Source organism: Prinia subflava, chromosome 2 (assembly GCF_021018805.1).
Source record: "Prinia subflava isolate CZ2003 ecotype Zambia chromosome 2, Cam_Psub_1.2, whole genome shotgun sequence".
Lineage (NCBI taxonomy): Eukaryota > Metazoa > Chordata > Aves > Passeriformes > Cisticolidae > Prinia > Prinia subflava.
This window is the reverse complement of record NC_086248.1, coordinates 98,826,728-98,844,537: the sequence shown is the minus strand read 5'-3', so window position 1 is coordinate 98,844,537 and position 17,810 is coordinate 98,826,728. Positions and strand designations below refer to the sequence as shown.

The 17,810-nt window shown below is 42.1% G+C and overlaps 1 protein-coding gene across 2 annotated transcripts in view; it reads right to left on the bottom strand.

Moving 5' to 3' along the window:
* The window catches only part of ALK (ALK receptor tyrosine kinase), a 104,063-nt gene that overhangs the window by 18,935 nt on the left and 67,318 nt on the right, over positions 1–17,810 (bottom strand). Inside the window, exons 8-16 of one of the 2 annotated variants that reach the window (XM_063391181.1) lie at positions 16,527–16,689; positions 12,209–12,359; positions 9,748–9,879; positions 8,788–8,932; positions 7,825–8,007; positions 6,245–6,343; positions 5,405–5,557; positions 4,088–4,186; positions 2,190–2,376 (exon numbers count right to left, since the gene is read on the bottom strand). In XM_063391181.1, the coding sequence (XP_063247251.1) occupies positions 2,190–2,376; positions 4,088–4,186; positions 5,405–5,557; positions 6,245–6,343; positions 7,825–8,007; positions 8,788–8,932; positions 9,748–9,879; positions 12,209–12,359; positions 16,527–16,689 (1,312 nt within the window). Of the gene's footprint in view, positions 1–2,189; positions 2,377–4,087; positions 4,187–5,404; positions 5,558–6,244; positions 6,344–7,824; positions 8,731–8,787; positions 8,933–9,747; positions 9,880–12,208; positions 12,360–16,526; positions 16,690–17,810 lie in introns of those variants that run through there. The other variant, XM_063391179.1, reaches the window with a different exon arrangement.

Genomic DNA, 17,810 nt, shown 5'->3' with positions numbered 1-17,810 from the left:
CTGGACAGACCAGAGAAGACAAGAAGGTTTTACTACAGAGAACACACATTATAACACTGTGGACACAGCTCACAGAATGGGCTCACAATATTCATGGCAGGAAACAGGGACAATTGCATATTGACAATATGATCTCACCAGACCTTGGTGAGATCTTTCATGGACCTACATTTTATTTAATTGGAAGGGAAAGCAATCCATGGAAGTGAACATTCCCCAGTGAAATTCAGCTGCTGGCATTGCAGCACGTAACAGAGAGCACTCATCTATGGCTTTGGTATCAGTGCTCAGTGGTGGGTGCTCCAAAACAGATCAATAAAGACAGGACTTTATTCTTGGTGTTTACATACCCTGAACACATTAACAGTTCCCCCGATATTTCTGCATCACCATTAAACAAAACATTGAGCAAGAAACAAGGAGGCACAATGATTCTCAAAAGACCTGAATTCTAAACCAGATAACTTTTCTGATTTATTGTGTGATTCTGGGCAAGTACCTTAGCCAGTAAATGGTGATGACAGTGCTTTGTAAAGCATTCAGCTCTAGGAATTTGTGCTGAGAATTGTTTCTGGCAGTGATCATATTACGAAACTTACAATTTTATTTTGAATAAGATTACAAGAAAAAGAGAAAGGAATAAGAGTAATCATACAATCGATCCTGTCCCATGTCCTTGTGATACAGATTTTGCATACCTGTCTATTCAGTTCCCACTCTCTTAATGTTAAGTCAAGTGGTACAACAATAACTATTTCACATCAGTGGGCTGTTGTAATGACATGGTGAAATATGGCAGAGGATGAGGCTGCACTCCAAATCCTGAGTCCCTCTTTATCCTGCATGGGCTGCACATTGGGCAGTAGTATTTCCAGCCTCTAAGAGGCATTCCTGCATCTCAGTCTGGGGAAAAGATTCTCAATAAAGCTCTCTGCTACAGGACGCACACTCCTGTTAGAGCCAGGTCTGGGCTGAGAGCTGCATTGATTCTGTTCTCTGCTGTATCAGGGGACTGCTCGTGCATAGGCTGTTGCTCTCCCATCCATATGAACAAGGAAGGACAATCTGCTCTGCTGTTCCATAAGTTCTGTCTGTAGTTTTGCCAGAACAGAACCAGTCTGGGCACTGAAACCACACTGAGGACTTGTGTTGCCTGTGACTCAACCACTTCGTGTAATAACATTTTGTAGGTATCAGCTTGAGACACCATTCTTGGCTCTGCCTCACCAACCTGTTACAAACTGAGGGGACAAACCAGATCTCTACAGCTCATAACTCACTCTCCTTCCAAAAAGTCCACTTTCCCTTCCCTTGTCAATTCCCATCTGTATCCTCTGCTATCTGCTTGCCACACTTCAAAAATCCTTTCGAAGTCCAAGTGCAACAGGAAGCAGCAGCACAGGGTACACTGTAAACCTCCAGGTGCAGTCCATCAAGATGTGCAGGTAAGGGGGAAGGAGATAAGAGACGGCAAAACATTGCAGACTGCATAGACTGCTCTGAGCATCATTTTTTTCAGCACTTTAAGCTTCCCAGTTTCCCAAGGACTCCTGCTTCCACTTTTTTCTGGTGTAACACTGCATGGTACCAGGGCACTGTCACATTCGCAAATATCCTGCAGTAGAGCAAAGTGCACAAGAACTCCAAATTTTCAAGTTTTTCTTAGGAGACACTTTAAAGCTTTGCAGAAGTTCTCATCTAGACATGATTATCTTGCTGGCTTTATATCCCTGTCTTTTTAATATTGTCTGGCATTTTCAAATCCACTGCTTTTCTTGCTATTTCACTTAAGGATGTAATTGTCTTTACCAAAGATCCCATCAAAGATTTAGAAGAGCCTTCTACAAGCTTCAGCCATCCCAGAATTTCATCAGCTCATGGCAATGGGCCATTTACTGCATAGCCTGTAATAGATGTAACTGAATTACTGGTGATGACTATTCTGTTCTCCTCACAATCCCAGGAGACAAATGCTGCACCTGTAGAAGGTCAAGGTGAGTGCCAAAATCTAGTTCCCTCCACAGGAGCCTAACTACTGCAGCATTACATTTTATGAAAAGGGGTATGAACCTAAAAGTGCACAAGAATTTGCATGTGCCTGCACAAAGCTGTGCATTCACACCTCTTTAGCAGAGCCAGGATATGTGGGTGTACAACGTGAAGGATGGGGAAGGCAAAGATGAATTTACCGGATGAGGGAGATGTTTTTTCGAGGCACCTCTTTGAGGTCACTAATGGATGTGGTCTTTCCTGCAAAGCAGTAGTTGGGGTTGTAGTCTGTCATGATGGTGGAGGTGCGCAGCTTGCTCAGTTTGTATTCTGGGCTCTGCAGCTCCATCTGCATGGCTTGCAGCTCCTGGTGCTTGCGGCGATACACTAAACACGGAGAACACAGTCAACCACACACAGAGACTGGATTTGGGACAGCCCTTCTCACTGGGGTTTGCTGTGGTGTGGCCAGAGTGCAGGAAATCAAACCAGCCAGTGACACTGGAATATTTCTGTACGTCAAACAATTACACATAGAAAACGGGATCTGAAGAGATCCAGGAACCTTTGATTGACACATCTTGAGAAGAAACAGGCTTGTTCATGGACTGCCTGGAAAAAGTGAAATGAATTTCTCTTGGAGAGATCACAGAGTTCTGATGTTTTTGTTCTGCTCTATTTAGTTTAACTAGACCTTCCAAATACAAGTCCAGTTTGAAACTTGTGGGAGCCAGGGTGTAACCAGCTTTCCTAAATCACACAGAAGTGACTAAAGTCTGAAATGAATTATTGCATCATATTGTTAAAAATGGATAGCTTAAACTGTTTCCTCAGAATAACACACTGTACATAAAAAAAGGCTTTTTTATAATTTTCCCAAACTTCCTCAGTTTCTAAACAACAGAGTAGGACTACATTTGAAGTCAGTTTACGGTAGTGCTATATTCCTCACATCACTTCACTGATACTTCTACAACACCATTAAAAACCACACCTTGAAAGAAGACATCCTGAGGATATTTCTGGAAATAGTAACTGATATTGCAGGATTTTTTTCCAAAAGAAGATGACAATCATGAGCAGGTTAAATCACTATTGATTTCTGTGGGAGCTGGTTTGAGCCCAAAGACTGTGACGGTAATAGTTATTGCATCTTCTCCAGCAGATGTTGCCCAGGGGAAAAATTTAAGGGGTAAACATGCACTGACAAAGGCAGATGGATGTAATGACCTATCCACAAACCCTTCCTGTCCTCCATTTTCCTCCTCATTGCCTTTGCTTTGATTTTTTAAATCGTTGCCCTTTCCTGAGATGGAAATGATAGGCTTGTTGGATGGAAAGAGGATTACTCTTCCATTCCTGAGAAGTATTTTGTCATTGTAAAAAGGTACTGTCAGGACAGAAATCATAGATGTAGGACCGTGTGTGAGCAACTGATAACTCCTCAAATTCTTAAAACTGAAACAGCTGGGCAAATCTAATTTCCTGCTCTAGGTTCATCCCTCACCTCCCCCAGACCATACACAGAATGAACAAAGAAAGGTGGCAAAGCTGTGGTTTGAATCCCTGACTGCTTTTTATTGATTCAAATATATTCTGCTCGCACCAAATGCAGGTGAGTGCTTGTTTAAAATAGGAGCACGAAAAGGTGAAAAATACCTTTCAGAATTTCAAATAAAAATGCCAAGAATACCGACATCCTACTAAGTAGCAGTTTGTAGGGGACCTATGTGAGAGTTTAAGCTTAAATGTCATACATTAAGAGGTGAAATCTGTAGATAGGTGCACAAATAAGGAAGCTTTTAGGAATTAAACAGCACCAGATCTCACAAAACCAGAAGCAGCTGTGTTCTGGCAGCTTCACAGTACAACACAAACAATAATGTCTCTTTTGAGATGCAGTCAGTAACAGAAGCCTCCTCAAATTGGTCATTGTGGTTAGAATGCGGTACAGAAATCAGAAAAAGATGTGTGTGGGAAGGTGTCATTAAATACAGCAGTAGCTGAAAACCTGAATCCTTTTGCCTCTCAGGGCCCAATTATCTGTGGCTCAGATCCAGCCCCCATATGAAAATACCTTTTGCAGAGAAACACTCACCTATCATGATTCCTGAAAAAGCCAAAATTAAAGCAGCCACCAATGCTGAAGTCACTACAGACAAGACCAAGGAGAAAGGGAGACGAACCACTGGCTCAGCTGTAACAGAAAGGAGAAAAAGGAACTACATGTTTGAAAATATCTTCCAGAAGCCACATTTTTGCCATCAAATTTTTTATCTGCTCTTCCTTCCATTTACTCACTGCTGCTCCAGTAGTGTAGGAGCAACCTCTGGCATGACCAGTTCTCAGGATCTGTGACTTCTCATACCTCACTGTTTCACTTTCCTCAATTAATATCAAGCCATTAAAACAGATGGTTCACTATCAGTGAATTAACATGTGAACTCCCTGGATGTGAAAACAAGACCATAAAAAACAGGGGCAGGAGATCGAGGGGGTGGAAAGGACATTACATTGTCAGGGTTAAAGTGCTGCTATCAATGCCAAATCACAGCAAAAGCAGGAGGAGGACTGCAATATTTCACCTCCTAAATGCATGTAATCCAGGCAGAAAAACCTGATAACAGTGTAGTGAAGCTGCATCCTCATGTGGGATCATGCCATTAAGGTTTACTTCACCTTGACAAAATGACCCAAAAATGACACTTTTTACCCATCTTACAGGCAGGAATGGTAAAAACACAACCATTTTCCCATGCCAGCGACAAAGCTGAAAGCAGGATCCCAAACCCCTGGGGTGACCTGCTCCAACTGCTGCTCAAGAATGTGAAGTAAACCTTCTAATGGAGCTCTGAACACCTGATTTTGAAAGAGGCAAGTACAGGCACTGTATTTAGTTTTTTCTCAGGGAAATCTTGCACAGAATTTCTTACAGTTTCTGAACTTCTATGTTAAATATCCAAATCCACAGGCACCTTGCACTTTTTTTTTTTTTTTTTTTTTTTTTTTTTTTTTTTTTTTTGTTCTTTAGAGAACTGGGCTGGAATTTAAGTTCAGCTGGAAAATTCTTTCAGCAAGCAACCTTTCAGGATTTCAGAGCAGACTCTGAACACCAGCACAAGCAGACACAAAATTTGACTCTGCTCATATCTGCTCAGGATGCCAAACATATCCTGTAGAGCAAAGCAGCACTGCTGCTCAGTGTCCTAGTCCTCAGTGTTGATGAGGCTGTATCCTGGCAAAACAGCTCTGCAGAACACACCAGCAGGAAAGATGGTAACATTCAGCCGAAGTCAGGTTTAAGAAAGATCCAAAGATCAGACAGAACTTTCAGAATGTCTTACAGTCCAAACTACAGCCCTTGGCCACACATTTTCTGTCCCACCTGTCAGTAGTACCCCACACACCTACTTACCTGTGCAAGACACACCATCCTCAGCCAACTCTGTGCCTGGCTCACAAAAGCAAATGACTTTTTGAGTCTCAAGATCAACATGGCACTCGTCCATCTCACAGTGACTGCAGTTAAGGTGCAGCCTAATTTCCACTTCTCCGTGCCCCTCTGTCACTAGGGAGTGGATGAAGAAGCTGAGTTAATTACTGCAAAGACCATTCTTATAATTTCCTTGGCCTCAATCTTTTCTTTCTTGGCCTTTACTCCCTCCAAGATCAATCACTGCAATATCTTCAAAACTTTCTGGCTGAATCTACCAGGCCAGAGTGCATCTGTATTTGAAAATACTTCTGGCTGTTCTGAAGTAATTTTTTTTTTTTTAACAAGTAGATTTTTTGTTGTTTTCTGAACATATTGCAAACATATTAAAGACACTGACTTTTGGGAAAACCCAGGTTGGAGTGGTAATATTTATTACTCCCATCACTACTGGGCAGAATCTGGATATTTTACCACGGGATGCTCTAAGGAACTTGCTTGTTAGTGAACAGTCTTCACAGTGAAGTGTTTTGTCTGTTTCTTTCCTAAAGTATCTGAGCTGTGAGGTCCTGTTACCACTTTCCTTGTCCAAAATTATTCTGTAGTCTGGTAGACTGTACTGCTGGGAGTGTTTCTTCATAGGCTTGATGTTTCCTCTCCCTGTTTTTTTCCTGCTCCTTCTGTCTATTCTCCACTGCACTTTATATACTTTCTGCCTCCTCATGTTCATGACAGTGAGCTGTACCCCAAAAGGTGGTAAGGGGTCCTACTATTTTTACAATGAAATAAGCCCACGAGAAGACTTCTGACCAATGTGAATACCTTTAAGTGCTGGAGTGTATAAAGTACCAATTGGATTAATAAAGGACACACCATCCTCCCCATCCATCTCTGGGTCATTGTCCACTGCAGCATTGCCACCTATGTCAAACCAGAAGTTACCTTAACAGACTGGGGCTCATAAAACAATAAAACACAGATATTACACGGCAGCATGCACAAATTCAGCATATTTAGGGAGGCATCCAAATGAAAAAAGAGAAAAATTAAAGCATTTAATATATAGGGAATATCTAGCAAGTTGTAGCATGAACTACTGGACTTTTTCTCTAGAACTTTGTATTAATATATTTATATATATATTTAATGACAGAAGCTTTTGAGAATCAATTAATAAGCTCTGTTTAGGTAGACTGTTGCAAACTAAGGCACAAACTTCATCTTTAACCATTTGGATGCTGTGAAACATACAAGCCCTTCTTAAAATTTATGTAGTCAAGAGACTGGAAAGCACCAGTACTCCAGGGCGAAATTAGTACCCTTGCTGATCAAGGCATTTACTGTGTCAGCAGAGGGAATGAATAACTTGATATCCTTCCTCTCCTTTGCACCCTAAAAGCAGGGTGGTCCACCAGAAGTGGGGACTGAAGAAGTTTGAGTTGCTCATATGTGCTTGAGCATATAGAACATAGCAGAAGCAAAGTATGGGCAATATATAACAAATATTAGATACACAGTAAGGGGCACATATTTTATAGTTCAAGCATGCAATGATTCCCCCACCCCACTCAAAAATAGCTTTTTCCCTTTAATTGTCTTCAATGAAATAAAAAAAAAAGTCATGTGAGTCATTCTGTTGGAAAAAGAGGCATTACACAGGAACATTGGTACAAAACATGCACTTAATCATTTAAACTCATTACTTCCTCTCAAGATTTCTAGTCTACCATATACTTAATTTAGGCTGTGGAGAACCACGGGTTAAAGAGTCCACCACAGCGCAGATGGCTGCAGAAACGATGTGGCCCAGGAGACCATGGGTTAGTAGAGATCTTGAATCTGGCCCACACCAATTGTAATCAACATAATGCCATCTGACAGCTGCCCCGAGACAGAGAAATTAGCTCCTTGTTGACTGAAGTCATATTAAGAGGGGTGCTGGCTGGCAGCCTGAGCCTCTGCCCCCAGAGCCCACCTGTGCAGGACCAAGGCCCACCCACAGCAGGGCAGGGGAGAAGCTGCATCTTTCCCCCAGCATAAAGCCTGGCTGCCCGTCTCCAGGACCAAAGTCCTCCAAATACAGGGACTGGCAACAGGAGCACATAGCTGTGGCTCCTCCTTCTCCAGCACTGCCACCCCAACATGAAAAGCTCAGGAATCACAGCAGGATCTTAATGTCACATTTTGCAAAGTGCAAAGCCAGGGCTGCAGCCAAAGGACTGGCATCTGGCTCTCTGCTCAAAGACTAAATGCCATAAGTTCATCTAGTGCTAAAAAGGCAACACACAGACATACTAGTACATAACAGTCAAATATGCTAGCTACAGGAGAGTTATCAGCATTTTGCTGATCATTAGCACTAAAGGAGGGGAAGGGACACCTTGAACACGAAGCCACTTTACCTATATATCCTCCGCCTCCTCCACCTGAGGAGCACCCCCCTCCACCCCCTCCGAAACCCCCTCTTGTCTCCCACCCCCACTTCTTCATGGCCTGGGGGCAGGATCTTCCTCCAGTAGCACCTTCCAGCAAGGATTTTCCTGACCACAGGAAGGAAGTGTTATCATTCCAGCCACCTCCACCACCTGCAGTTGAGAGAAGAGAAAAGGCACAGCCAGGGTTACTTTTTGTGTAAAAAACACTGCAGGGATCTGCAGGACAAGCATCCATTCAAAACATCTCAGCTGAAAGTCATCGTCTGCACCTCTTTTCACCTACCACAGAAGGATGAGTATTTTCTTTAGAAAAAGTAAAAAAGATATCCCTACCTACTCTTCAACCACTTCTTTCTGGTTTACAGAGCCTTCCCCTTCTCTTTGACTAAAACACTTTTGAAAAAAAACATCAGTTCTAAAGTAGAGCAAACTGTATTTATTGAAAGGAGTGTGGAAACGTTCCATTCCTGCCCTCCACACAACATACTTACCAGTGACTCACTTTCAGCTCTGCTGGTTGCTCACTCCAAGGTCTCTTCACAGAGACTTTTAGACATGGTGCAATTATGCTCTTTCTGCATAAGCCAGAGAAACTCTTGAGTATGTCCACACAGCACAAAACAGCCCAGGGGCAGTACAGCCCCACTGGCACTGCAAACTCCCACATCAAAAATCAAACAACTTTGTTTATGAACAGTACTGCATTATTTTGGGAGAATGTTGCCATTGCTGTGGCTATACAATCTCTGATACCCTTATTTACACCGAGTATCCAACACTCTGGGTACCTTCTATTTGCATCTATTATAATCCTCTGCTCCCCCTGAACAGTATTTTCATGAGTTTTGGCTCGTCTTCTTGCGAGGAGGAGGAATCTGGGAGTACCACATATTCACAGAGGTTTTCTTAAAAGGAATAAACTTTCCTTACCTGCAGCTCCTGAATTTCCATTCAACCCTGGAATAGAGGAATCATTCTCCAGTCTTTCTGGATGAAATGTGTCCGTTTTGGCCCTGTAGGCCCTGCCACCACCCCCTGCTGCAATTATCAAGGGGACCGGTTCTCCGTTCTCCATCTTAACAAATTCAGAAATAAAGGCAATGTTCAAGCTGAGTCAGACATGTACGTGGAAGTTCAGCCACATGATAGTTACTGCATGTTGCACCAAGCAGGTATCTAGGGCTGCTCAGCACTGACACTATCATTGCATTATTTATGCACCCACACCCAAAAAATTAATGAATAGAAATTTAAAGAATACTCCTCCCAAGTTGTGCTACAGGAAATAGCAGTGTCAGTAGCTCTGTGAATTGTATCTACCATGGTGATGACTCTTAGAAAGCCTTTAATGTCCCATGTGATGACTCTCATCAAATGAAACTGCTCTGCAGTGTCTCCTCTGGCAAAGGACTGCTTAAACCAGTGTTTGGAGTGAGTACTATCTCAGCTAGCACAGGACAGCAAACATCAGTGGGCCACAGCTACAGGAAAGCCAACAGAAATCATACAGGCTAACCTCAACTCTCCTTGTCAGGCCAAAAGTACAGCTGAAGTCTCACATTCTACAAAGACTGTGTTGAATGATGTCTTGCAGAATTTGCCCTTTGCTGTAGAACTGTGCTTCATCATCTCAGTTTTTATTGAAAAAAACCCAACCCAGTTTGACCTATTATGTTTGCAAAGGATACTCCAAGACGCTGAAGCAAGTGTGGCCATATTGCACAGCAGTTCAAAGAAGGGTGAAGAGTCAACCCAGATCCCTACATCTCTCAAGTGGAAATTAAGGATACCCAGAGGTCATCCTGCGGACCCTCTCCCTGAGGTGATTTTTCAGAGGCAGGTGGCAGGATGTGTGGATGCTGAAGGTGCATGGGGACTGTGTTTCCATACCTTAAATATGTAAGTGGCACCGCCCCCGCCTCCACCTCCTCCTGCCCATTCATTGACACTTCTATTCACACGAATCTCTTCTTCAATCACGTTGTTCTCTCCAATGCAGACCTTCTGGATAATATCATTAGTCTGCAAACAGAAAACCAGGTCTGAATTCAGGTAAGGAACCTCCATTCCCTTGTACACACCGAGGCCTCATGAACCCTTCACTGTCCCAAAGAGAGAAATTGTCCTCCAGTGAAACTACACGAGCAGAACCAAGTAAATGCTGTTCTAGAGGAGTCTGGCTTTTTGCCTCAACCTTCATCAGAACAAATTGTTGCCATTTTAAACTGAATTATTTTGAAGAAAGCTCAATGCTGATACCTACTATCACATAAAACAGCTCCACAAACTTCTAATGTACAAAACGTAGCAGAATTTACCGCAAATATTTCCCAGCATTAACAGTCTGTATTTCACAAGTCAGGGAGGAGTCTTTCACAAGGAAGGGAGTAACTCTCCAAGGATGCGCCTTCTCCCATGTCACATGACAGCCAAATGGCAGAGACAGACAGAACCCAAGTGTATTTACCTCATTTCCAGTCCCCCATTGGTTGGGGCCCAGCAGCCAATGTGCTGTTGATTTTAGTTGCAATTTTACTGCAACTACCAGTACCTACCAAAACAGCAGCAATCCCACCTTCAATTGCAACATTCACCTGATGTTAATAAAAATACCTCATTAAAAATCCTCATTTCCTACTTCGCATTTTTTCCCTTCCATCAATTATCACCGAATATAGTGAACTTTCCATATATGGCAAATCCCTGAATTCACAAACTGATTTCAATTACAACATTAAACCACCATTTATACCTACTTCAGGAGTATGACCTAAGTATTTTTTTGATTTAAAACTGGAGCACCAAAGTGCATGACAAGCAGGACCTTTCTGTGAGTGTTTTCAAGTTGAAAACTTTGATTCTAGCTTATTTTGCTGTACAGGTTTTGTCTCAGTAACACTATTTTGTTATATTGCACATATATTGCACACTGAACCTACTAAACCAACAACACTTTCAGGGCAAAATGCACAAACATTTGTTATAGTAGGATTGACCTTCTGCTTCCTTCTACTTTCATGTATATGTTTTCTTTTTGAAGAAGAACCTGTTAAAAGTATGCCCAAATTCCAAATTATTCTGCTGACCACAAAATATCTTCTCAGTTGTGCCAGAGAATGAGTGGCATCCATTTTGTGTGTGCAGACTTGCCTAAAGAACTAACAGTCCTCCTTTCCTTGTTTTTTCCCTCTCCTTAATTGATTTGGAGTTGGGTGGGAATGATTAATAAAATGACAAAGTCAATGACCCAAAGGAACCACTAGATTACAAAAAAATATAATCCTTCTTGGCAAAGACATAACTGATTACAATCCAATCTAGTAAAAGTCCCCTCTACGAGTCAATGCAATCTCTTTGCCTCAATGAAAGAATTACATTAGCACTCAATAAATTCTCACTAAGATTACAGTGGCCTGCAATTTAATGAGTCCATATATTACCCTCAGCTGGAATGTCCTAGTTAAAGACGTTGGATGGACGTTTGAGTTAGGCCATTTCTCATTTCAAAAAGGCTTTATATTAATGGTTTGTTTGTAGATATGTGTAATTCTAGTTTTAACATTATTTACTTCAGCAGCCAGCCTTGAGAACCCCTCTTACTTGTCTATATCATCCTTCAACCTCTCTCTGCTCTAACAGACTGGTAAGCTTTAATCTCTTGGATGGCAGCCATTATCAGCTGAGAAATGCACATCATTTAAATGTCCAGCTCAAACCTGTAGGTGAAATTTCATCAGATAATGCTTAGTTTGCTCCATGGCAGTTTCCTATTCCCACATCCTCCTCCAAAAAACACTAAACAATTAATAAACTACTGTGCATGCCAATAGTGCCCATCCATCTCTCAAGACATTTGCAGCAAGGGTTGGTTAGTAACATAAAAATCAGGACTGACCCAACAACAATTGATTTCTCTTTCCTATTCCCACATGGAGAATAACCAAGCAGGCCCTGTGATACAGGCATCTCTAGAGGTGCAGAGTATATGATAATGGCAGGGCTAGGCTTTGTAGTGGAACAAGGGCAAAGCCCTGCAAGGTCAGCCTTGAAGACTGATCTCCAGAGGAATGGAAGGCAGGGTTGTCTCTTTTGTCTCCAAGCTCCCCACAGGCACTCTGAGATACTCAGATCAGTCAGGAACCTGTTGTGTATTATCAGTGGGGACCAAATATTGAAAAGAAGCAAGCATGGGGGCATGGTGCTTCATGTTCTCATGCTCTCCAGTGAAACTGTACCTATTCCTTGACTCCTATAGCCCCAAACCCATAGAGGACAATGTTTTTCTCTGTGAAAACAAAACTCCATGGATTGCTAGAAGGGATGAAGGCAAAAAAGAAAGGCAATCACTTACACTAGGACAAGCATCTTCTCCTTGCTGTCCCACCAAGATATACAGCGTATCATCCTTCTGGAGGTCAAAAATTCCCAGCACAGACACTCCGTGGGACCGCACCATGGTGTTCTTCCCTCCTTTCCCACCTGCAGCTCCATAGCCTGAGATGCTGCAGAAAAAAGAAAACAAGAGGCTGCCATCTGAGTTTCTCCCCAGGTGAAGGCAGGTGGAAGGAAGCACAAACCACTTCTGAGGACTAAGCATTTTGCACATGGTGTCACAAAGCTGTGCTCTGAAGACCTGACATTCTAAATAAATCTAAACCCAAAGCTTGAAGACGGATTTTTCTGCTCTGTTTCAATCTGTGAGCTTGATCTGTAGCTACAAAACAGATTCTTTCACATTGATTATTGGGCAAACACTGCTGAGAACAGAGTGAGCAAGTCCCTGTAGTTTCCAGCTTTAATATATGAAACACATCTTGTTTCCCAGAAGGCACATCCTTGAGAAGTTTGCAGCCAGCAAGAGAAAGAACAGAAGCAGGAGAACTGGTAAAAACAGGACATATGGCTAAAAGAACATTAAGCATGAGATTGACAGAGGGAGATTTGAGAAAACAGACAGCCTAACTGGTCCTGGTAGTATGGACCAGATGGAAAACAGCTCCCTTATTCCCAGGACCAGAGGAACACAGAAAGAAAAGTAGATGGAGGTGACACTACCTGCAGTAAACATGGAAGGCAAAAGCCCCTGTGCCAAACCCATGGTGATCAGGAACACCTCACTGTCTCCAGCCAGGAGTGGGCAGGTTACACACAGGCTCCTGCAGTCTCAGTTAAGGCTCTGGGATTTTTATTTCAAACAGTGAGGATTCAGAGGTGCTTACAGTTGTTGGTGTGCCCAAACATGTGGCAGTAACGCTTTCTCAGCTCCTCCCTCTCCCTTTCTAACAATGGATATACTTAAAGCAGCTTTCAGCAAAGGATTTCAAAGCACTTTTTAGGGATCATGATAAAACACACATTTCTGCTGCAACAAAATACAGAGTTATTCAACTTTCTGAGTACAGCAACTCAATTTAGATCTGAAATAAGCAGCTAATTCTCCACTGACATTAGCAGCTTTCATATTTCTATGAGAGCAAAATTCCACCTGGAGCATGTAACCAGAGACTGCAGGACTCAGAACTCAAAAATTGCTCTCAGCTTCCTACCAGGCACAGCTTAAGTGCTCTGCTTTAACACCTCCTTTCCTCCAGCACCTGGCTGCTCTCTGCCCAGCACAGTCCTGCCTGCAAACAGGCAGTGTCTCATAAAGCATATTAGATTCTGGCAATGTGACATGATTATGTTCATGCCACTGCTGATAACCAAAGCAATCAGTCCTCAGTTAGGCTGTACCAGAGCCAACAGAAAAAGTGATGGACACAGCACTGGGCCACCCTGAACAGATGCTGCATGAATCTGAAGACTGGGTTGATTTGCTGTAGAATTTTGCAATGGCTAATGAGGTGCACTACCAGGCACAGCAAGCTGGCAGGGCTAATTGGCTGCCAGTAGGGGCCATACTTTTCCATGTAAGAACAGATTTTGCATACAAGCAGTGATGTCAGAAAGCTCAGGAAACCCAGCCTCATTCAAAGGCTGAAGACAAATAAAACCCAGTATGTTCAGGTGACAGTCATTCCCTATTCAAAATGGTCTCACTATTGAAATAGTTATTCTTGACTTCAAATTTTAGGAGGATCCCTTTCATTAGGAACACCTTTCTTTTACAGGAGGAAGGAAGCCTTTTAACCATATTGGCCCTGAAGAAAGGTTCAGCCCATCTCAAGAAAGAACACAGAGTACCTTCCACCACCTTCCTTCTTTTCTTTTACTATGACACTTGTGGGATCTGAAAAAGAAGCCCACACCTTCAGAAAGGGTCAAGATGTGCAGAGTGTAAACCAGGCTGTGCAAACCAGGGCTGGAGAAAAACATGTCCTGTAACATCCAGGTTATTGGAAACTCTGGAGCTAGTCTTGAGAATATGAGAAAATGCTGTGCCTAGGCTGGCTGACTCAGAATGACACTTTTTGCACACCACTGGGCTGTGTTCTTGTGCCACCTTACATGAAGGGACTATAGAGAAGAGAGGACAGTGAAAGTGACCACAAACAGGGCGCTCAGCAAAATGGACCTAAACCTCTTCCTTTAAAAATGGAAAGAAGTTGGATTAAGGATGATAATGTGTAATTTATTACAGTCTACTTCTCTCATACTTGGTCATAAGACCTGGATGACCAGACCTTCTGAATGCTTAGAAGGAAATTTGAAACAAAAATATTCTTTTATAATATTTAACTTCATTGTTACACAATATGAAGTCCCATGGGAGTGAACCAGAGCATGTAGAACTCCAGTTTTCAAATGTGGGCACTACAGTGAATGGCAGCCTACTCAGACCCTCACAGATGGTGGGGTCTTTTGACTGTCATTGGTTTGTGCTTGCAGTTTTGTGCAAAGTTGAGCTGTCTGTATTTCAATAATATTCTTCCTCATGTTCACAAAATCGATATCCTTCTTGAGCAATTACCAGGAGTTTACATTACACAGTGTAAAACACACTGATGTGGCAGAACATCAGCTTTCTCGAGAGGCCAGCAGCCAGCAGGAGGGTTTTCTCCCTGGGTCAGGTGTTCCACAGCAGTGCCCGTCAGGAAAACTCACAGGATCCACCCTGCAGCAGGGCTGAGCTAAACACAGGCAGTAAGTCCAGACTCTGGGAAGCCCTGGAATTGATATTGCAACTTGACATTTTCCTAGGGCTATGCTATGCTAGCATACTCTGCTGCCCCTTCAGCAGACCAGAATCAGGAAGATGTCAAGTTAATTTAAGCCCACAATTGCCTCCTGCTTTCCCCAGGCTGCAAATTTTCTACTATAGCCTTAAGAGGTGCAGAAGAGAATGTCATCCCTTTATATATATCTTATGCATGACATTATACATCTATGATCTATACAGAACCTAAAAGTCTGTTAGGTCATTTATAGGACTTAAATAGACAGGTCATCCCTGAAGGGCCCAGGGCTTGTATTGTGCAACAAAAAGTCAGCCTACAGTTGTACAGGAATTCTGGCCCTTCTTGGACTCTTATATTAAAGAAATGACAGTGCTGTAAGCTTTTGGGGTGTTTTGCCTGTTCATTTTTGGGCTGTGCTTTATAACCATATTTACTGGATGCTGGTTCTGAAAAATTCTACTCACCTCAGGCAACTCCTTGTTGATAGCTGGGTAAAATATCATTAATGCTTTCTGCATTACCATCAATCCTTGTAGGAATAGGCACTCAGGCAGAACTTGTGCCTAGCCTAGCCAGTTTCTCAAAACTGCTTTGCCCTAGACCTCTATTAGAGACTGACACTAGCCTCAACATTAACATTCTTTTTCAATATAAAGGAGAAAAAATGATGGGATCAGAAAATTGTAACTGAATTTTTTTCAAAGCTTTCAATGGAATGTTTTGCTTTGAAATCCAAGATACTATCATTGGTTTGAATATGGAATGCTGAATAAAAAACCACCACCAGACAGTCACTGGTTCAAACTGACAGTTCTGCTTACAAAATGAGGCATGTAATGGCTTCATGTTACCATTCAGATACAGTGATCTACACTTCGATTTATTTCTTTCCCCAGCAAGAGCAAAAGAAAAAAATGATTGGTAAAAATCTGATTAAGTAGCACTGAACCATGTCTGATCATCTCTCTTTGAAAATAACTCCACAGGGGGATTTAAGTGTTAGAACCCTCAGTATCACAGACCCAACCATGTAGGTGGCTGGCTTCCAAAATCAATTCTACTGTGGAAAGCCAGGCTTACAAGCTCAGCTTTCTGTGTCTAGATTCAAAAATGTGACGATGCTGAGCAGAGGCTGATACAAGCTGTCCTGTAAGAAACACTGACTCATGATTGTGCCCTCCACACCAAGTGAAGGGTGGGAAAAACTCATCCTGATCCTAGGGCTCAATGAATGACAAATGGGAAATGTATTCCTCTTGGTCTGGTGAAAATGCTTCATTTTCAGCTACTGCTAGAGCTCTCCCTACCTGTAACTGTTTAGGTTAAAGATCTGCCTGCCTCAAAGTTTCTTTTTCACCAAAAAGGTTGCATCTTCCAGGGAACAAATCTGAGATGGGAGAGACCAGAAGTCACAGGCTCAGTGATAGGTAAAACCTCACTAGATGTGGCCAAATTTCTGAATGTAATGCTTCAAAAATGCCTAGTCTGTATCTGCAGCTTGGATAGTTTCAAACCCAGATACATCACGACAATCAGAGACAGTTCCCTTACCTGTACGTGTTGGTTGCTGGTACTCTCCAGATCTGAATGCCTTGGAGAATCCCTTCAGCTCCCACCACCACTCTGAGCTTGGAATTCCTGTAGGCATCATTGCACTGGCTCTGTGTGGGACCATAGGGTCCACTGGCACCACAGGTGGTGAACAACCACTGATCTGAAAGGAGGACACATCCAAAGCATGACTCCAACATCCAGAGACCAAGGAGTTCTTCTGCTCTTTAGCTGCTCTGCTTCTTGGACCAAGAGCAGAACCTGGCCCTGAGGTTTTAACCCAAACAAATACCCATAAAATTATTTTAAAAGTCTCATAGTTCTCAGTGTCTCAGTATTTGACAGCTTTTCATCAACATCTCCAGAAATCCATCACAACAATAAACATAGTTCTATTTTTCCTAAGGCTCAAAAAGGCAAAAAGCGCAGAGTAGAGAAAAATCCAACAGAGTCCTTCAGGCTCTGCTCTCTGGGCTGTTAAGTGCTCATTCATAATCTCAAGGCTGGTGCATTCTAGCCCTTTCAGTTTTGAGAGACATTTGGCCATTGAATTTATTTTAAATGGGAAAGTAACTGTTAATTAGATAAAAACTTGTAAATACAACATAATCACAGTGATTACAACAATAGATTAACAGCAATTTGAATAATTATTTGCTCACAGGAGACTCAAATTAAGCTTCAGAAAAAAAACCACCTGACTGAGGCCTGTAAAACAAGCATCCAGCTCTGCATTTTCTAGGCCAGATCTATGGGTGTAAGTCAATACCTCCCTGTAACAGCCATTTCCATCAACTGGAACTACTAATCCTGTAAAAATAGATTTCTAGAACAAAGCTTTGCTAATTTGTGCTCCCAAACCCCAAATTTTTAAAAATTTGAATGCATGACGGTGACAATTACGTCCTTTTCCTTAAAGATTCATTTTAGGAGCATTGCAGTCCCATGACCACACTGCTTTTGTAAAACACACCTTGTTCTATTTTCTAGTATATCAGGAAATACTTCATATATAATCAAAACTAAGCTCTAGATGGTAAATCTAGATGGTAAAATGGACAAGCAATTTTTGTGAACATGGCATGATTTATCAAACATACTTATTAATAACTAATATACACAATCTAATAAACTCCATTAGGTAGTTCTACTACCATTAAAGATAAAAGATTTGCTGAAGTTTTTTTTACTTATGTTGATTATGTTGGTCCAGCAAGCCTTCCATATGACCTTCTCAAAGGGCACCATTTCTCTGTCAGCTTCCACAAAAGCAATGCCACACAT